Raw genomic sequence first — 22331 nt, 5'->3', positions numbered from 1 at the left:
CCCAGCTTTGCTTGTTGGACAAACAGCATCTGTGCTAGGATAATAAACTTGCTATACGCTTGATTTTGGACTCAGGTCAGAGTCTGGCCTGATTAAAAAATAATAAATTAGAGTACAACATTTCCAAAACTTAAACATGCTGGTTATTTTAAAATTCAACTGTAACAAAATGATTTTTTAAAATAATTCTTTCAATTTTTTACACTTATCTAGTAATATTTTAATAAATTGAAATATATTTATTTTATGGGAAATTTAAAACTTTCCTTATGGTAATGCTATCATTCCCAGTTCCAAGCTAAAATACACACTCTGACATTATTAGAGTGATTCTTAGTGATTCTTCTAGGTGCATCATCCCAGCCAAAGGTGTCAGCCTCAGGCATCTCATCTGAATTTGCCTGGCCCACCCTTGTGAGGCTACTCAGGTGATGAAGTCCCTAGATGTTTTTTCTAGAATCCTATTTTCCTATAACAAGAGAATCAGATGAGAAATAAGGTATTTTTAACTTCCATTTTCATCATTTTCTTCCTCATTCTCTTTGTTGGGATCAAACACACAGTTGCCTGTTTCTGCTTCCGAGATTAGCACAATGCATCCTGAGCTCAGAGAGACATTTGTTGACCCATCACACTTTTATCTTCAGAAATCCAAAGCTGAACTATCCAGAAAAGTTGCTGCAAGTTGCGGTGGGTGGACAGAAGGGTTGTGGAGGTCAGGTGTTCAAAGGGCTACAGTACTATTGAGAAATCCTCCCTGTGTTTGGACAACCAAGGCTGCAATGTGTGTGGGGGGAGTATAAGAGGCTGGACTCATCAGAGGTCTACTTTAATGTCATCCTGCACAAATGCGCAAAAGCCATCCTCTGCAGATTTCTGGATGTCCTGCAAGCCAGTGTTTCAGACAGCTGGAAAAGGCTGATTCCTTTTTTCCCATGTAGGCTGTTTCTGGGGAAGCTAAAAAAACCTTAAAGGCTTTTAGAATTAACTTCACTGGCCATTGGCTAATCCATATGAATGGAGTATAAGTGATGAGGGGTGTGCAGAGGGGATAGGGAAAAAGATGCCCCCCTGAAAATGAGAGGAGGAAGCCATAATGAGCATATTCATTAGCCAAGGGCAGACAAGTACATCCTTCCCGTCCTCAGATAATCCTGCGCAGACGGCTCTTTATTTGCACAGTGTCCTCAGCCCTTTCGGATGCCCTGGCTGGTCTCCGAGTGGAGTTAGAGCAGCCTGGGGGGCCTGCCCTTCCTCAGCAGGCAGATGTGAGCCAGGTTTACATGTGTGGTTGACATCAATTAGCTGCAGCAAGTTTCCATTTTCCAAAGGGTCGAGTCAGAGTTATTCCAGCAAACACAGGGAAGCGAGAAGGCTTTTGCCCACTGACCAAGTCATCCCGAGATGATTTTCCTGACCACAAATGACAAACAGTTAAGAAGCATGGGAACTTGGGAGTATAACCTCTCCAAAACAAGAAGGAAGGAAAAGCAGAGCTTCAACTAATAGCACCGCTTAGCATAAAACCAGTGTAGTTAATGACTCCAGCTCAAACATTCAAACACTCCGAGCAAAACCATTGCGAACGCAGCCCTCCTGAAGTTGAAAGGACAGGGCACAGGACTGCCCAAGGACCTATTCTGGGACAGCATCACCAGGACAGAGCAGACTCCATGTTGTTTCCACAGGCTCTCATGAAGTTTGGCACCACTGCAAGAGCCAGAAATGCTCAGTAAGTGTTTAGTTAACTAACATTTGTATTATAAACAGCGGGTAAAGGATGAGGAAATAGGACTTGAGCAAACCGTGAGAAAATGCCTTTTAGTCTGAGACCACAGCAAAGGGACTCCTAATCAAGGCAACAATGTGATTTTTCAGATTCCTCTGCCACACTATATTGCAGCCTGGCCCCAGTGACAGACAAATGCTTATTAAAATAAACTCTGATTAGAAAGCATTAATTTGAGTAACGAGATTGCTGTTCTGCTGCTCAGATATTTTCCCAGAACTGAACTTCAGAAAGATGAGCTTACACAGAAAGGTACTGTATGCTGAGGAGGTACTTTCCTGGACTAAGACATAGTGATCAGCAGAGATATTGATTGCGTTGTCTCTGGAACAACAACAAGAATTATGTATTGATTTCTCTGGAGACTGGATTATGTATCGATTATGCTAAGTGCAAAGCAGAGGCCTCGGTAATGCTATCATCTCTGGCTAAAATGGTGCCCGTAGAGTAGTGAAGTCAATAGAAAGGGGAGATGAGAAATCCATTGAGTCAAAGGGTAGAGTCCCAGGGCAATTAATTAAATAGCAAAACTCTCCTTGGCTCAAGTAAGGCCAGGATTTCTACTTAAGTATTTAGCATCCTGAAAAGTCTGCTAATAGGAACCCAAAGGACAGAGTGAATAACGCTTTGAGCAAGTAAATAATTCTAGCCCGTCCTGAATCCACGTTACACACTGTGTTCAGACAGGCACTTCATTCATTGCTTACTTCAATTGTGTCATTAATGAAATGCACAGAGTTTAGAAAAATTTGAAAACTAGCTGTGGAGATAACTCTTGGACTAAGCCTTAAGGGACCATCCACTGCAGCCAGTGAAAAGTGATATCGTGTTGGCCTTTTATCAGCGAGACAATATGCTTACGGGGGGGGACGGAGATGACTTGCTGGATAGAAGTGATAACAGCTGAATTTGTACGAGAAAGGTAACAATGTAGAAAACAGTCCCTGAAGGCTCACCTTTCAAAACACAAAGCCTCTGTCGTGTATTAAACTCTGCAGATTGCTTTACAGAAGTTTAATGTTTCTTTCTTTCAGAGCCTCCCTTACTGTGACATTCAGCTTTTGTTTTGGCCATTCCAAAAACTAATTATAACACGTTCCCTAGAAGGCATTTAATCAAACTAAACAGTTAGAGAAAGAGGTCTCAGTATTTGAATCCAATTCTTGGTACAAGTATGACCTGCCCGTCCGACATGCAGCCAGAATCATTACAGAGTGATACACGAAACTTTCCTTATGGGAGATGGAAGCCTTCAGCACTCAGCGAAGATGACTCACTCAGCAGCGCAAGTGCTGAAGTTTGTGTTTATTTTGGTGGTGAAAGTAGGAAGGGAGAAAGAAATTGCAAGGAAAGAGCAACCGAAGGCAAAGATCCTCGGCATCAAGATTAAAGCAATGGTGTGCAAAAAGAAAACTTCCCTTTGACAGCACGGAGCTGAGAGAGGGTGTTTGTGAGCAGGAGCCTGCACCCAGCTGCATGGCTTTGTCCAGTAGAAGAGCTCATATATAATTTTAATTTCATCTCGCCCATATTGCATAGATGTTTTCTTCTTCACAAAGAACTGATTTGAGAGAAGAGCAGTAGACAAGTGGAAGGCCAGGCATTGCTGATCAGCCAGTTTCCCTTCGACAGGACTTTTCCCTCCCTTCCCTATCCTGCAATTGTTGATAAAAACAAAGACATGTTTTCATTTAGCTAAATACCCATTGCTAGCCTCAGAATGGAGTAAGGAGGTTTTTGCCGTGTCCAGCTAACCTCTTGCAGCAAAGAAAGAAATCGCAACCATGGCCTTTATTCCATGCATTTCCTGGAGGAAAGGAGACTGAACAGGAATTCAGATAAGAAAACTAATACTGTTGCTGTTCTTCGTATTCCGTGAAGTATATTAATGGGGATAACAATACACATTAGACATCCTATTCAGTAACATTTTTAGTACCCAGCTGAGCCCAAATATAAACTATAATGGCATATGGAGACTGTCTTAAGGGCCATTTCAAATCAATTTAGTATTATAGAGCGTCTCTCAAAGTATCTCAAGGTGATTTACAGTGAAAAAGAAAATAATAGGCTCATGATTTAGTAGAGCATGGCATGGCAGCTGTCAGGCAGGAAGGCAGAAAAGCTGCACGGAGATGCAAAACTCTAATTGAAAACATATCTCTTTGCTCTTCCAGTAAAAGAAGCAGCCAGGTAATGAAGCCAGGCTGGGTTCAGTTTAACTCAACTGTTCCACGAAGCACTGGGGGCTTTTCCATTTACAGGCACAACTGGAACCTAAACCTGAAACATTCCCACTCAACTGCTGAGATTAGGAAGAGCCAGAAAAGAAATATTTGTGACCAACTCATTTTAGCAGTTTTACCATCATATTTCACAACCTCAGAAATTTTAGACTTCCTGTGGGTTGGACTTTTGCCCTACAGACTTATTAAGTCAAGAAGGCAGCTTTAAGTGCCTTTTTCATGGAAACTGTTAAAGCCTCTCCTGAAGAGGCAAGATTCTAGTCAAGAAATATTGATCTTGCCAGTGTGGCAACCATTGCGCTGCTCCTGCTAAGCAAAGGCAGGCTGCAGATGGAGATCCCTTCAGATGACAGTGCTGAAGTGGTAGAGGCCTCATGGGGTCTCTTCCTCTTAACGGTCAAGGTGGCACATGCCTCGTTAGGTCTCTTCCTCTTTAGAGAAAGGATCCTCTCACCAGTGCTCATTCCCACGTAGCCCCTGAGCTCCAGCTCACAGTTGGACCTCTTCAGAGAAGTCAGTTAACGATTCTCCAGAGCATGTTTCAAGGATGGGGGTGTCTTTAGCTACAGGACACTTCTTCTGTGCTTACTGCTCACCACTCAAGTAAAGCCACTAAGGAAGCCATGGAAGTGCTTGTATTTTGTCATCCTCCACATGAAAGTCATGTGTATTCCTTACGTTTCCCTCCCATCAAATAGGTCAGAATGGCCTGTTGGATATGAATGTTTCAACAAACTTTAGGCAATACTAATATCTTTCAAAGTGAGGACCTCAGTACAAAGAATCATAGAACAGATCAGGTTGGAAGGGACCTTTAAAGACCATCTGGCCTAACCTTTCATGGGAAAGGGAGACTAGATGAGATAATCTAGCACCTTGTCCAATCGCATCTGCAAAATCTCTAGTGATGGGGACTCTACCACACCCCTACGGAGGTCGTTCCTATGTGCCGCTTCTTCAAGAGGTCTAAACCACCTGTTTGTGCTTCCAGGCACCAGCACACATTCAGAATTTGTCATCGCTGTTGCCTGTAGTCCAGGGAGACGATGGAAGCCTAACTTGCTCATGCCATCCCTGGCAACCCCAACAAAAAGCTGCTAGACCTCTTCTCAACTTCCCCGAGAGCACGTAGGGGCTGTTCAAGATGTTAAAGCTGTGAAGAGCCTGAATTGCGATTATTCCCTCCTCAACCATCTTGGCAAGCGCTGAGCTTGTTTGGTGGCCTCAGGTCTGACACTGAGTGTTCTCACACAGAGCTCTGCATGCGGGAGTTCACTGCTCCCAGATGTTTGAGTCTGCTAACGGTGCGGTGCAGCACCATCTTGTAGACAGTGGCTGTGTGAGTCACATAAGGCTGTAAGTGCTGGTGTGATGTCTATTCATCTGGGGAAGTGTTTTCTGTTCCTTTCTGCTGTGCAAGTAGTATATGTTTTATTAAATAAAGTGCATGTTCCCTATGCAAATGAATGCACTTTAAAACTATGATATACTGACACATTGTATGTTAAATATGTATGACATTTAAAAATCTAAGCAAGAACTAAAAATCTTTTATAAATATTAAAGAGCTTGAAGTCTGCTTTTTGTTTTCATTTTGTTTCTGATCCTGCGCTCTGGGAAAAATACTCCTCACATTATAAAACTGAATTATCTGTCCAAGAACTAAACCTATAATTTTATTCTATCAGTCAAGCTGTATGTCACACTATTTTTATATCAAGACAATCAGGTTCTTTGAAGTACAGACACACACCTACTTAAAAGAGGTGTTCCTATGAAAGCAGAAGACTTTGGAATCAGAGGCAATTTGTATCTTTCAACAGACTGATAACTAAATGGAGAAATGCATCTGCTAATGAAAAGAAGGTTTCTTTGCTGTCCAGGATGATACCCCATTAGGACATTTGGGTCTAAGTTTATCCCTCTTGACTGCAAGCATCTAACCTAGTTCCAACTCACTGACTCCTAACAGCTTAAAATCTGTCCTTTGGAGATTCCGATTTCTCTTTCATGACAAGAAAGGACAGTAGGCCATCTGAACTCCTAATCTGAATACCTTAGTTAGGTACCGAAAGAGAAATGAAATTAATCCAGGCCTTGCTCTATTTTTTTAAGTATTTGTTGCATGGGAGACCTCTTAGAGAATCTAATATTCAACCCATTGCCATGGCACAGTCAACCTCGGCTCTAGGAAGTATTTTCTGCTCCATGGGGCTTACACATCCCTCTGGGAAGAAGCAGACCCTTCCCATTAAGAAAAAAAAGTGCAGCAAGACCAATGCAGACATTAAAGCACCACCATCAGGGAGGCAGTTCTAGATTACAAGTGAAGGAGGACAACTCTGTGTTCCCTCCTGCCCAAAGATGTTAAAGTAACATGCAAATACCAGAAAAGTTTCAGAACAGACCGTAAATACCCTGTGCCCATTTTACATACTGAGAAACCAGGTACCCAGGTGACATGTGAAGTGCAGAGCAAGGCAGAGAATGGAAACTCCAGCTCTGGAGTTCCAGTAGTTTCCCTTCCTGTAACACCACTACTTTTTCTTGAGGAAGAAGCAACTGCTCTCAGATTGCTCTTCATTGCACATTCACTTACCTCACTAAACTATTCCATGTGTTTCTGCTGCACTATGGGCAAATGGACAAGGATGGCAGGAGTGCCATGGGGCAGCAGGGAAGGGATTTGGCATCTGGAAACCTGCATCAAGACAAGCTGAAATGGGGCAGGACTATCCTTCTCTCACTTTACTAGCCCCGCTATCAGCAAAATGCCTTTCTCCATTTCCACATGGGAACCAGAGCAGTGGGAAATATTTTCCCTCAGAGTTTGTCTCTCATTCCTCTGTTGACAGAAAAGTTAAGACAAATGGTCATTTTGGTGGATTTAAAAAGCAGTGGAACTTCATGCCTCTAATGAATGGGCAGCAGGAACTCATACTGGCAGTACTAAATGGCTGCACATGAAACTAGCCAGGCTCAGTAAATGAAACCAGATCCCAAAACACAGTCTGAGATAACTGAAAGTATGCATTGAAATTTATTGTAGGAAAATGACTGACTGGAAAAAAAAAAAAAAAGTGGTCTGCTCTGCCCCTGCACCTCCAAAACATATTGTACCATTTAAACACTTTAGAAAGAAATCTACCAAAAATGCAATTAATTCTCCTGAAGGTCAAATGTATTTCTCTCGTAAAACAGTTGAAGCAGCAATTGTACATCTTGATTAATCTTATGAAAGCAACCAGGGAAAAATCCTAGGATTGTTCTCGTGTTTGATGTTGGATGTTTGTTGCTTACTGGCAGTGACTTTTGTTGCAAAGGTCAAACGCGGTCAACGAATGATCGAAACCCACCCCAAAAGGGTTAGTCCCAGTGCAGCCTGTCCAAAATTCCTCCAGCAGATTTGTAGTTCTGTTTGGAGTGCCACCCTGTGGACACAGCTGCTGCCATGAGGTCCTCTCCTTCCGAGGAATGGCCAGCGTTGGAAACAAGAACGGGTGATAGCACCTCTCAGCTCCAAATCACACTGTCCGCGTGAGTCTTGCCTGTCCCTGCCTGTCCAGGGGCAAATGGTGGTGGGGGAGGCGTGGGAGGTTTTGTACCAAATTACAGTGTCTGTTGCCAAAGACCACTCTTGCCAGTGCATTCTACATGACAGTGTATGAAATGCCACCACATCTCTTGAGCTGGATAGGAAATAATGGTGGCACCTGTTGATGACAGCTGAGGTCTCTTGCATTACACCACAGATGTAGAGCTTCGCACACTGCGGAGAGAGCAGAGAAGCCCCCTGCTCATCCACAGATGAATTAAGCCCCTGGTGAACTCAGGTTCATCCTTAGAAGTTAATTGATGGATTGGATTATATTTTTTTTCTCTCTGGCTGTTTGTATAAGGCTTGCAGGTTTATTCACTGGAGATTGCCACCATAAATTTTAGGAATCTGGCTTACAAAGCCTATAACAACCTTGTTTAGCAAAGGTGTGCCGTGCAACGTTCCTTCAGTAATGCCACTCTGGCTGTCCCTTACCTCTGGGGTGAGGTATTTCATCATGATTTCCTTTCCTTTCTCTCCCAGCTTTTCATCTGGAGCAATTTCATATTCTGCCTGGAACAGATACAAAAAAGAAAAAAAAAGTCAATATTTGCACTCGTATTTCACCATTATAACTTCATTTTGGATGTGGCCTTAACGGAATGCTCTGTCTGAAAAATCTGTGGGATAAATATCATTTTCTGATGGAAGCAAAACCCATACACACAATCGTATCGAAAATCTTCCACAATATTTTGACCAAACCCTAGTGGTGCATTTTCTGAGATGATGTCTCTTAATTAACACCAACAAAATTTAATTAATTTATATTTTATAGCCTTGCCAAGCCAGCCTTCAGAGAGCATTCAGTGATTAGAGATGGCAACTTTATTTGGTTTTGCTCAAAAGGAAGACAGACACAGAAGGTAAAATTATTTCTTTGAGTAGTAGAGAAAATGAATGTTTGTTAACTCTTGCCATGGTGGTATTTCAAGCACCAGGTGCACTCCTTCAGTAGAGTGTCTTTTCGGTCAAATGTGCCGTTCCTATTTATTTAAGTCTTCCCCTTGGTCTAACACTTCCCCTTGGTCTAACACTCCTGCAAAGGAGAGAGATTTGCCCATCACTTTTAGTGATCCTTGACTGAGTCCCTCCAAAAGGCAGACGTAAGAGCCAATTTCTTAGGTGGATTTCTTAGGACCAAGATAAAACAAGAAAGACCATTTAGAGGAATAGACACTAAAGGCAAAACTCTCTTTGACTTCCCCGGTGCATTAAGAAAGAGAGGATCACATTCCCTCAGAGTTTACCTCCATTTTAAAATTCTGACTATTCTACATACTGTAACGTTACTGACTTTTGATGAGTTTCAGGACAACATTTACATAAGAAACAAAGGAAGCATTACTTGTGCACCATGAAGACATTAATCACTTCAGTTAAAGTTTTGGATCCATGGGAGGCATTCGAAGGAAACCTGTGCCGGTTGGGACTCCAGTGGCTAAATGACGACGACAAGTTCTCAGAGACATTCCCACTTGGCACTGCCCAGGATACAAAGCTTTAGCCTTAGGATCAAAATATTCTCCAGAAAAAAAAAAAAAAAATAAAAAGAAGACAGCCTAACAGTTTTCATGGCTGCTCATATTAGAAAAAGGATCCCAGAAAATCCTGCCAAACCAGTTAAGTAACCTGGTCCAATACAAGCTGTCTGAGATAATAAATGAGGAGGAAATTAAAAATAAAAAATAATAAAAAAAAAAAAGGTAAATCAGACTGAACTGGCAAACACTTGGAAGAACAAATTTCAGAACTATTGCCCATTGGAAGACATATGTACTGCTCTGAGCTTGATGCAATAAATCCGAAGGCCAGCTGTAATGGATACCCTAGCTAAGCAGACCTAGGAATGACACGAAAACCACAATGCAGTAATAATGCTATTACCCATCTGTCTGGCCAATGCTGATTTAGCGATTGCAGCTGAAGTCTGAAGCTACATATCTATACACACACATAGCAGGTTGCTTGAACAATCTAGAACTGTGATCTGATTTGGTTTGGGAATGACAATGACTGCAAATAACCAATGACTGCAAATAACAGAGAAACTTGTATTGCTGATGAAAAATACACCGAAAGCCAAATGCAGTACTTCTCTTTTAGTGACCGTTTTTGGGATGAACTGATTACATTCACATAAAACTTAACACAAGGGTTTAAAAGAATCTTTCATCCAATTTCCTGTCCTTTTAGACGGTATCAGAGCATGGGTCATTTCAGCTCTGAAAGCACAGACACTCCCGAATGCCTACAGTACCTCAAACAGTATTTTTCTGCATGATTCCTTGCTAGGGTGTAAAGCCATGGCAAGAGTAAGAGAAGGAACAATTTTTTAAAGGGTCAAAGTTGCATCCTATTTGGACCTTGGAGTTTATGGTTAGATTCACAGACAAACTGGGTGTTTTTCACATAAAAGAAAACCAAAACAATGTATTTTAATTTTAAATAATATACTTAAATGTAACTGTCTGTGCAGAAGAGAGAAGGAGAACTCCTTGGCATTGCCTTGACATGGATGCTTTTAGATCTTCTGAGTCCATTCAGGGCTATTTACAATCTTTCCAATAATGATTGTTTCTTTCTTCTTCACTTGATTTTAGACTCTGGATCTTGGTAATATACTGGTTCCCTAATAAACAAAACCCGATTCAAAGTCACCACCTGCCATTTGAAGTGCACCAGAGAGATGTCAAAAAATTGGATGCCCTTTTTGCCACAGACACCCTATTACATGTACATCCCATCCGAATTGTACAACATGAAGCAAATCAGGACAGACCAGAAGAAGACAGAAGTTTAGCAGGAACTGGATTAGTGTTTTGAAATGCAGTTCCTGATGGGATCCAACACATGCAGAGCTAAATGCACACACACTCAGAGTATCTAATCCTGTCTCGAGAGAGTTGGGAAGGAATAAAAGGAAAGTTTAATTATACTTGCATTTGACATTCTCAGAAAATGTGACACTGTGGTGGTGAAGGTAGGAAGTGACAGACAAGTGAGGATGTGAGAAGAAACCATAATCTTCAACTGCGAACAGTGATGATTTCACGTAGCTGAAGTACTAGAAGCCCGTTTCATTTTGTTTCTAAGTTCATCATTATCTCTCCCTTCAGTGCCACTTTTGAGCTACTCAGCACCAGATCCTGGTACGTTTTCATCCACGGACTGTTATTACAGACAGAATTGCCCATGTAGACAGACAGAGTCGCTTCCCCATGCTAACCCTGCCGCATGCCTGGGAAGCGTACCAAGGTCCTCAACTCTCAATCTTGTGCTTAAATCACAAGATACATCCCCTTCTTCCACAACACTCAAAATCACGGCTACAGTTTGCAAATCCTTAATTGCTAGAAATAACATCGTTACTTAAAAATCCATGTGGAACAAAATATTTTCCATTATTCCTTTGATGAATCCAGGCATGTGTTTCAAGGCTCCTGCTCTGAAGTCTAATAGCTTCTCCATGCCCTAGTTAGGTCAGACAGGGCCCTATTCATAGCTCACAAATGAGGGGAGGATTTATGATCACCCTGACTGCATGGGACGAGCTGCAGGGAAGGCTCTTTTCTGTGGGCAGGAGCGGATCCTTCAGTCCAAATAGCGAGAGGATGTGGGCTGGCCGCCGTTTGTTGCTAGCTTTTCTTCTGGCTGCTGTTTTGGAGGTAGTAGTTACTTTGGTGGCTGCTGCTTCCCTAGAAGCAGCCCTGGTTGAATGGGGACATGGGGGTATGAAGCATCCTTCCCTCCAGAGAATCCATCCTTGGGATGGGCTGAGTGAGATCGGATGGGAAAACGCACTTCCACCGGGAAAGGGAACAACATCCAGCCTGTGGCCAGCTGTGAGATGAGGCCATGGGCTCAGGGATGGCTGAGCAAGAGGTTCGGGGGCTGGAGGGTGCCTGTGATGGATGGAGAGCATCACCGGGGCAATGGCCCAAGGACACAGCAGGGACTTGCATCAGCAACCTTCCTTCTGACACATCATTCGATCTAGTGTTTGATTTTCATCTTGATATTCTTTGAGCTCCTGAAACTATATGGCTTAAAAACATGTGAAAATTGAAAAAGGGAGCCAAAGAGACCTCTTGGCAGATCTGGGAGGACACTCTCCCACAGCAGGTAGCTGCTGGATGCCTGTGGGAGCATGGCATGGCCACAGGAGTTGGTTCCTCATACCCATCAGGAGACAGATAGGAACACTCCCACCAGAGCAGTTTTGGTGTCTTGGTAGATGTCAGGAACAGCAGAGTCACCTCCTGAGCATCTGCAGGAGGCTATCGGCATTTCGGTCCCAGTTTTACACCTCCGCTTTCTCAGGTTCCTCCTCAGCTATCCCCAGCATCTCTCCCTGCTCCAGGTCCTGCTCACTCCTTCCTCGGACCCCAGGCTCTGCTCGTTATTGCTCTGTGCTCCAGCAACTGCCCCTGCACTTGCCTCCACTGGAGATTTAAAATCTGTGACTGAAAATTGGAAGGCAAAACCCCAACAGCTGGAATTCATAATAATTCACTGTTCTAAATGAAAAGTTATCTTGAAACCATATTTTTTCATATTTAAGCACAGGGCAAAAGGAGCCCTTTTGACTGTTTAAAAAACACATTTTGAGTTAATGAGTTTGTTGATATCAACAAACTGGCATTTCTGATGGAAAAATTCTTGAACAGCTTTAAGACACACATACACAGATGGTTCATATACCATGTAAGGGACTTACAAAAAAAAATCTCCCTAACAGTGCAACAGAGTTTTTGGAAATGGCATTAAATGGATGCCCGCTCGTTCTTTTAGCTCAGATAAGTGTAATGTCTAGTGAAGAGTTCAGCTGAAAAGTCCACCCAAGGAGATTGTGCCTCTCACCCCTGGTCTAGCCTGGATAGCACAAGTAGAAACAACCTGGAGAGGCAGTGGGGGTATTTTCCTCCAGAGGATGTATTTCTGTGCGACTTCAGGCAAAGAAATAACATCATACAGGTGAGAGAGAAAATGATGTCAGGTCATTTTCACCTTGACCAGAATTAGCCACATTCTACTCCAGTCAATCTAAATTTGGTCCACATGAAAATGTTAAAATCCCTCCCTTGGGGAAAAAGAAAAAAAAAAAAAAAAAAAAGAGTACATGAAGCAGGAAAGGGAGTCCAGAAGCTAAAGTATTCATTATAACAGCACACAAAAATCACAGGAGAGGAGGGATAAATGTCAGAAGCCAGCACCCCAGGAATGTGCTGCTAAGAAGGGGACCCGGGGATTTTTTTGAACTGCTGCCTTCTTGTGCTGTAGGCTGGGCTGCAGGGAAGGAAACGTGTCCTTCTAGCAAATTCACTGCTTGCTGACCTGCCTTTCAGCACAGGAAACATATCCCCTAACACTTTATTTTAATGGCTCTCTTTCAACAGCTCCAAAGTTGTACGATGTCGCTAAAATATTTGTAAGCACAGCAAAGCCTGCTTTAGGGCTGTGCGTGAATTCTTTGTTAAGGGCTTCCAGGTGAGCTGATTTAATCATAAACCATCTCCATTTAATGATAATAGTTTATGTTCACGTAGTTCCTTCATCTGAATGGCTACACGGGAGATCTTTGCGTTCACATGCACACAGATAAGCACACAATGCAATCAGAGGCAGGAGTTGCAGCCGTTGGTACATCTCACTAGATATTTTATCTAGTCGAGTCAGGACCTCTGTCATGAAATTATTTGCAGAATATCTGTGATAACAGATGGCTCTCTGTCCTTGTAGCCTCGCTGTACCGGCTAGGAGAAGGGGTTGCTGTTGCCCCATTTCCCACTCAGACAGCCACACTAATGGTCACTTACTGGTCCCACAGCAGCGGTGGGAACCAAACACCCACAGCTCCACCAGCGCTGCACTGCTAAGCATCTCTTCGTTTTTATTGCTTTTATCACTTAGGGTTGGGGCCTGCTGCTTCCAAAACACATATCTTTGTAGTCTGTTTTACAATTGATAGATTGTGGCTAATTACTCAAACACTGTTCTCAGAAAACATGTAGAAACTTTATGCCTCTGAGTGCTTTAATCTCAATTATTGGTTGAAAATGGCCAAGATATTCACAGGTTTCAGAGGGAACTGACAGATATACACCTACATGCATGCAGAATTTAATGATACAAATCCTTTTATCTTCAGAAAATGGCCTAACAACTGCTTAACTGCACAGCCAAAAACCCTCAGACGCTGCTGTAATTAGATCTGCAGAGACTACGTCAGACCAGGTTAGTTATTTCACCCAGCAGTTGAAATAAACGTCCAGCAAAGAGGAGATTTTATTTTCTCTTTATGTATTCTGGTCTGCAAGGTCTGGTGGATTTTACCAGTCTCTGGAAACAAAGGTGTGAGAGAGAGAGCTTGCAAAACCTAGTCTCCCATAAGTATGGGAATAGAGGTTGTTGGTAGGTTGTTGAGTGTCTGACTCAGCTTCTGGTTTCCTCCCAGGAGTCCGGATCACTGCTTTCTTTGCAGGCAGTTGAGTGCACTGTTTAAAAAACTGTATTAAAAACTGGGAGACATCAATGACTGGCTTCTGCCAATGACTTACTGTGTGACCTGGTCAAGTCACTGAGCTGTGCTCTGTAAAAGAGAGGTAGTCCTGCCTCTCAATGTGCAAAAAGCTCTGGGAGCCTCTAATCAACAGCTAAATATTTTTCTCTATTATTTTTTTTCTTTTAATTTGATATTACACAAAAGCTAAGTGTTGCATTTCATGTTAGAAAAATAACTAAGTCAAAAGAAAATGGGGACTCTTGGCTTTTTCTGCTTGGGGCTTGTTACAGCAGGTGGTCTCCAAAAGGTTTCACATTCCTGGTGGTCTCAGAATGGGGCTGTAAAGTCAAACTTCTGGTCTCATTATAGGACTTTTTTGCCTAACGTAGGACTTGGCCTGAATCCCACTACTCACTCAACGCAGCGTGACCCCCCTGGCCAGATTTCAGTACCAATCATCCCATTTAGTGGCTACAGGCTGTGTTGCTCGACCTTAGTATTGCCTAATACAGGGATTTTCATGGGCTGGGAGCAAGCTTGTGCAGAATTTGAAATCAATAAACAAAGGAGACTGCTGTTAATTAGTGTTAAAAAGAAGAGAGAAAGGGTAAATAGTCAGACCTCCACAAAGTCAGGCATTTTCTTAATGAAATCCTCCTACCGCCCGTCTGAGCCTAACTGGGAAGACATCGCTGGCCCAGTAAAGGTACACAGGGCAGCTCCAGTCCGCAAAAGCAACCCGGGGGTGGGTGCAAAGCCTCGCACCCTCACAAAAGGATTTGGGGATATCAGTCCGGGACTGCTCGGAGAAGGAGCTTTAAAACAAAGCCAGTCCCATCATAAGCTTTTGCAGGACTGGTGTTGCCTGCACTGCATGGATGCTGGGAGGACACGGCGTTTCAGTGCTCGACACGGCACCACGAGGCTTCGAGAGAATGAAATGACACAGTGCCCTCCGTTCCCGCAGCCAGAGGCAGGCTGGGCAGCCAGCACTGCTGGGAGAGCCTGGGATGGGCTCTGGGCAGTGCTGCGGCGAAGGTTATCACGCGGTGCTCTGGGGATGGTGGCACTGGGGGACACACACGGGGGGACAGCAATGGTTCCTTTTGCCCAGATGTTGTTACTGCTGTCAGCTCAAGTGGTATGCCCTGAGCGTCTGCTGTCAGGTGTATTCAGGGTTCACACATGGGGACTTGTTCTCTGCATCCCCTGGGTGCTTCTGGAACCCAAATGTGACGCCTGCTGCTGCGACGAGGCGTGAGAACAGAGCAGAGCCTTGTAACCCTCTCCTAACTGAGGACAGCTCTGGCTCTTCTGTCTGAAATTAAGACCACATGGAAGCAAGCTTTTGTGTCTGCCTCCCAAAGGATTTCTACAGCTTCCTAGAGGACAGCCATTGCCCATCTCCTAGAGGCTGCAGGTGTCACACTTCACGTGGCATTTTTGCAGGGTTGCCTCCCCCCTCAATGGGTGCGTGGTGTTTCATCAGTGGCAGACACCTCTCTGGGTGCAGAGAGGTTCGGTGCCAGTTTGGTGCAAACACATCCTAGGTACCCGAAATGTCCTCCTGCCTGCGGGCCTTGAGCATGGAGCATTTGTCAGAGGCAGTAGTTTGATGTACCTCGACGGCTAAACCTTTCCACAGGGAAAAATCATGACTGGTGCTAGGAACATCAGGTAGAAGTTGTGACCAGATAAACCTGATTTGAGCAGGGCTTCATCCAATGCTTTCTGTGATACTGTAGATTTGCTGTAGATGCTGCAGTACTGACATGAAATGACCATATGTCCTCTTCCAGACCCTTTTACAACTTCAGTGCAACCCTCACATCTCCCTATGCTTCAGAACAGCTTCACCACAGTACAAACAAAAAACCTTCACTCCTATTGGTATGCATCATTTTGCTTTTGACGTTGTTTTGCTTTTGCCTGTCAGCATTAGCCAGAGAGCGAAGCCCCCCGGGCAGTGTTCAAGGCCAGGCTGGATGAGGCTTTGAGCAACCTGGGCTAGTGGGAGGTGTCCCTGCCCATGGCAGGGGGTTGGAACTCGATGATCTTTAAGGTCCCTTCCAGCACAAACCATTCTGTGATTCTATGATTTAGCCTTTAGGCTCATCAACACCCTACTCTTCTGCAGGCTCCCCAGCAATGAAGGCACTGAGAGATTTTTACACCATGAACAGCTTCTGCTGCTGGCACTACGCATGGCCAGGTGGTGTCAGAACAGGAAAGTGTGTCAGCTCCCCCAGAGCTGGGAGGTGTTGCTCAGTGGCCAGGTTAACTGATAGCTCACTGGGGTGGAAAATGGAGCAGACTTGTTTCTTGGTGACCTCAACCAAGTCACTTCTATACCTTGTGCCTCTGGTTTCCTATGTGAAAAACGAGGATCACAATCAGGATGTCCTTTGTAAATCATCCTGAAGTCTACTGATAGAAAGGCTTGGCAGGAGATAGATATTAGTATTACCATCCTCCTCATCCTCATCCTCTCCTGTCACTCACTCCATTCATCATCTTCCCTTTCCTCCCAGTGCCTCCCAGCATTTCACTCACATCAAAAGACATTATTCACAGCAGCTCAACTGCTTGGGCGTTGATGTGAAGGGAGGCTATGCCAGCACCGTGCCAGGGTGCCTGTCCTTCCCCTGCTCCCCAGCTCACACTCCTCGAGGCTGGTACCGACCCCGCGTGCAGCGCTGCCCCTCTACTGCCAACGATGCTGGGATGCTGAGGGGCTCAGCCCCTGTCTGCTGCTTGCTCTGGTGTGTCAGACACAAAATCACGCCCCACAAAACAGTGATTTCTTGGGGTCAGGGGAGTCTCCTCTGTCAGGAGAGCGCTGTAAAGCACTCCAAAATATCACAAGAATTGACTTACCACCGAGTCTAGGAACCTAATGCAGCACTCAAGCTCGGGTTGAGTTTCACAGAACTGCCGAAAGAGAAGCCTTCCGATCGGCTGCTTTTCACATATGCTGCAGTAATCTCTCTCTAGAGGCAATAAAGAAAAGAAAACAAGCATGAAAATGAGAAGAGCTTCGCCTTTTGGATTGATTAGGAGTTTAAAGCATTGCAAGTGAATGCAGAGCTAGGACCCAAATCAGAACTGCTGCCTTCTCCCTGCCACCACATTTCAGGTATCCAAACACAAATATAATTAATGGCTTTAAGATTCAAACAAGAGAGGTTCAGTTTTGAAGAGCTGATGTTGGTAAAAGTCCCACAAAAGCCATTCAGCTATTATGGAAAAATAAATTCACATTTTTCTTTGGTGGGAATACATGCACTCTGCAAAGGTACGGCTCAGACTGGTGGTGGTTGGGGGAATGTGGGGAGCAAATTACAAGTCCTCAAAATGTGAGTCATACATTAAAGAGCAGAAAAAGCTGGAATTTGTGGAGACCTTCCTAGATGCTTCCTAGATATGCACTAAAGTGCCCCTGATCTCTGGAAATGCTCAATCCACTCTTTACTAAACAATTATTGCAAACTATGTATTTTCAAAGGTTTCAAAATTTCTCCCATTTACGCACTGAGCATTAATGAATGGATGGAGCATATGGCATCTAGCTGCTTTCAGTTTCACACAGGACTCCTTTAAGAACTGTATTTCCCCTTAAACACCATGTTTAAATACCATTCCCCTCTGCTGGCACATCCAGAACCATCGCCCCCAGTAAAGCAAAAGGTCCTTTACCCATCACAGGGACTATCTGGAGGAAGACGCGGGAGAAGGGCAGGCAGCGTTAACTGGCATTGCACCAGTACAAATCCTGAGGGTTTAGATATTTTTTTCTGGTGAGAACAGCAAATCCCCCAGCCTGTTTGGAGCAGCAGTACTTGCTTAAGACACGTCATTCCTCTAGAAGCACACACATGTCAAACAACATACTGTGTTTCCTTGAGCGTTCCTCTCACCACCCTCCTCGTTGCCATATGGCACTTGCTGTTATTATGGAAACAACCAGCTTCTAAACACATAACATAGCACTGCAAACAGACATACGAAACCCACACAAGTTGTCAGTGCCTTGGTTACTTCTCTCTCAAGCCTGGAGTCACTCCTGCAATGTTTTTAATTCCCCCTTTGCTTTGTCCCTCTGCACCCTTCAGCTCTATCTGCTCCGAGGAGAACATCTGGAGGCATGTGGCTGCAATGGAGCTCACCTTGGCCATGGAGGTACCTAGCCAAAGGGCTTGTTCCTCGAAGCTCACACCCTGGGCACCATGCCCTGCAAAATCAGGACATTCCTCCTGCATGGAAAATGCTGCAGGAGCTGTTGGAGTTGTTGACTTGTAGGTGTTTGGCAAGTGGGCAGGAGCACCCAAGGTTGCCTCTCTAAGAGGAAGGAAGGTGCTTGTCCTGTCTGCAGGTGTGGCTGTATTTCAGGAACTGGCCCCTGAAGTACCTACAGGGTGGTTGCTGGAGACATGGGTTGGGGCTTTTAATTCAGTAATTAAGTAATTAAGACCCTCCTCTGGTCTGGCCTTCTGAATCAGTCTGGAACAACATACCAGCACCATTTTGTGGCTCCCATTGCTTGGATCAGGATATCACTCAATCTACCCAGAAGATTGCAATGTTTTGATACCCTCTAGCAAATAAAATTGGATTGAAATCACTGTGTAAATCCTAACCGGACCTCCAGTCTATCTAACTGCCAGGAGCAAGCCCATGGCACTGGTTTGTTTGCATGAGCTGGAGCCTCCAGTGTGGAACATCACGACACAGACACATTCATCAAGAAAGCCTGTGGGCTCGCTTGGGCAAGCCTTGGGGTGTCTCTGCGAGTGGTACAAGCTTGTGCTGCTCGACCGAGAAGGTAATAGCTGCAGGCATGTGCAGACATGCACAGCACTAAGGTAAGGAAAGGAGTAAGTAAGCGCCTGAGTGGATCAAAAAAGCAACTCAGAACGTCCCAGAGGCTGTCACGAAGTCAGAGGCTGCACAGCTCAGGTGAGCTCTCCTGTGATATCTGGAGGTTGAACTATGATGCTCTCTCTGATGCTGTTTTCTACTGCCTTGACTAACACACTCTTCTGAAGGTATGAATAAAATATATACCCTGAATATCGGCAGCACACAGCCTGCCTGATGGCAGGACTCAAGTCTCTCCAGAAGCCCAAGCCCACAAGAACTTTCCTCTTGTTAAATGAGCACTGCAAAAAATGTGACCGTCTGAATTTGTAACAGAAAAAAGCACAAAGGAACAAATACATTAATCAGCTAGTTTGCCCTATATTTTCTCTCGTACGGCGCTATTTGATGCATGGTGACAACGCTTGTTGTACAAAATGCAGTTAGTTTATCAGAGTTGTTCTGATTTGGTGACACTCGCTGTAGCGGAGGATGCTCTTCTAACAAAAGGGCTGGTGATTGCATGTCCCATAACTGTACTTTATAACATAGCAGGAAAAGAAAACAAGCAGCTAAACACTATTACATATGTGGATATATGAAACATAAAGAAAACACGAGCACAGACTTCCTGCTACGGTACATAACTTGGCCAACACATGAGAAGGGTGACTCGTTCGTAATGAGGAAAAAGGAAATACCAGAAATGATCTCTGAAAACACAAGAGCCAGAGCAGTTCCCTGGAGCCATCCACTCCTCGGTCATGTTTGTGTAAGTGCTGCATATACCAATAGAGACAATAAATACATGATGCAACTGCTTTCATTCCTTGTAGGTGACACACAATATTTTCTTAGGCCCTGATCTTGCTGTTGGCCTCACTGCGTCAGCTAAAGGAGTCTGCTCTCAACTCATTCCTGGGACGCATGGGCTCTGGAGTGGACGAAGAAAGAAAAACACCTCTCAGCTAAAGCAGAAAAAAAGGAGTGGATCGTTTTATTATAGTAAGGAAAGCAGAAGTGTTTTAACAGCGTGCTGCATCCCGGAGACCTGGCTGAAGCACCCGGAGCCACGTTCATGAGCCGCTGTACGAGGGGAGGGGATGGGGATCCATGCGGGTACCGCAGCCAGGGGCTCCCTTGGGCTGGGGCTAATCGTCGTGTCGCTCTCGGTCTGCCTGCCAGTAAAAATATCCATCCAGTTTCAAAAGTTTAAAAAATAGAAAGAACGATTTCCTGAGGAAATGGAAATGTTAAACACTGGGAAGTGAAACCATATGCTCATGATGATGATGAAGTGTAACTAAAACAGCTCGGAGAGTGATATCTTTGGTAGTCGGACCCTCCTGCTTCAGTGCAATCCTGTTTAACACCTGCAAAGTCACCCAAAATGGAGGTGAAAAGCTGGGTGGGTGAAAGTCCCAGGAAAGCAGTCACTTCTCACTGACGCCAAACACTTTATTTAGAAAATATCACTGGCAAATAATGTGGGCATGGAAGTGAATTCTTTATCTTCCTAACAGAGTAACGACACAGATTAATTTAGAAAAGGTGTTATATAAAATTCCATCATAAACATTAATAAGATAAAGATAAATAACATTTATTCTAAATTCTAGTGACTCATTTTTCGCTTTACTTTGAAGCTTATGTACTGAAACACTCCTTTAGAGAGCACCCAGCACACAGAACACACCGGCATACAGAGAACACATCACCATTCAAAGTCTATGGCCAAATTTGTTCCCCAACAGATACTCTGGTAAGGTTCTGAAAAAGATGGAAGCACATGCCTAGGAAAAACAGTCCTAGTAACAAAATTTCATACTGATCGAAAAACGCCATCGATGAAGTGAAAAGCACAAAACAAGGTAATAAAGCAAGCTGCTGTTGATAAAATTCCCGACTTTCAAGTAAAAGTAAAAAAAAAAAACTAAAATTTTAATTAGGTAAAAACCTCCCTGTACCTTGTGAAGATTTTTTCATCTTAATTTCCCATGTAAATACCTAGGGTTTTTTTGTTTTTGTTTTTGTTTTTGTTTTTTCCTGTCTCAAAATATCGCCTTAGCAATTCTGGAGAGAAACAGTGGTCTGCAGAGAGACCAGGTCCCCCCTCCTCTTTCACATTTGCAATGTATCTGTGGGTTTTGATGGGTTACTCGTGAGCTACAAAACTGGGTGATGACTCTTGGCTGAAAACCAGTCTTTTCTGATATTATGGAAAGTGGTACTTCTGGTTCTGGGCAGAAGCCCTTGTTTTGAAGGGCTACTAATCCAACACCTGCCATCAGCTGGTGGGGTTTCCTCCTGTCTGTGGTGAGGATGAGCTCAGTTTAAATCTCACTTTTCAAGTCTGCAGAAGCCAGGAACATCTTTTCGGCTTTTTGGTCATTACTGGTGTGGCCAATGATTGCACACAGGTCCTATCTATTAAGTAGCATTTTATTTTCCAACATACTGGAATCCCAAAAGAAGATATTTCAAAGAAATACATGGAGAATAGCCAAGAAGACATGCACCATGCTGCTGCATGGGAAAATTTGAACTTGGTGGATCTCTGCTCTCCTTGGCATCAAATCAGGTTGGATTAAGACCAAGGTACAAAGGCAATGTAATTCTGCTGTCTGAAAAAAAAACAAAAAGAAAAACCAAACCAGAAAAAAAGCACCCCTCCTTAACACCTGAAAACCCCAAGGTGGATGTAGGAAGAATTAATTTTTCTTTTCCTTCTCAGGCCAAATGACCAGAGACAAAAACTCATCTTCCTTTCTCAATTTTTTTTCTTTAAGGTGAATCAAAATCTTTCAAACAGACATTGTTCCAAGTCTATTATTTATGGGCTGCTCTCTTCCTCTGGCATGCTTTAGTCCAGAACAACAAAAAGCACACCCAGCTCATGGAAGAAAGCTTTGGAATACAAGGGAGTCCTCAGTCCCTACACTCAAGCTGGACAATAGGGAGCAGCATCAGAGCCAGAAGGGGCTAGTGGTTGGTTTGTAAGACTGTTGACACACCAAAAGTAAAACTTTCTTTTGCCAAGGCACTGAAGTCTGTCAAAGTGATTCCCACCAGCCCTGGGATGGATGGAAACTTCAGCTAGAGATGTCCCAAAATCACACACATTCAAATTCAGGGGAGATGCTGCTAGAAGGGGTACTGACCAACCCAGCCCAAATCTAAAACCACTTCTGACTTTTTTTGTCCATCTCTGCTTTCTGCATGGAAGCTCTCTTACAGGGGGACACAATGGAAAGGAGGACAAAAGCAGGATTAAAACACCTGCAGCGTGACTGAACTAAACAGGCTCTCGCAGCTGATCGTACAGCATGCACTTGT

At 43.9% G+C, this 22331-nt stretch overlaps 1 protein-coding gene across 1 annotated transcript in view; it reads right to left on the bottom strand.

Annotated features, from left to right (window-relative positions):
* The window catches only part of LOC104469720 (G protein-coupled receptor kinase 5), a gene marked incomplete at its 5' end in the record, with an annotated part of 73492 nt that overhangs the window by 19205 nt on the left and 31956 nt on the right, over positions 1–22331 (bottom strand). The window contains 2 exons of the mRNA XM_010084334.1: positions 8069–8146; positions 17016–17128. Coding sequence (XP_010082636.1) covers positions 8069–8146; positions 17016–17128 — 191 coding nt within the window. The remainder of the gene's footprint in view (positions 1–8068; positions 8147–17015; positions 17129–22331) is intronic.

This window comes from Pterocles gutturalis, unplaced genomic scaffold (assembly GCF_000699245.1).
Source record: "Pterocles gutturalis isolate BGI_N339 unplaced genomic scaffold, ASM69924v1 scaffold41845, whole genome shotgun sequence".
Lineage (NCBI taxonomy): Eukaryota > Metazoa > Chordata > Aves > Pterocliformes > Pteroclidae > Pterocles > Pterocles gutturalis.
This window is presented reverse-complemented; position numbering and strand designations above follow the sequence as displayed.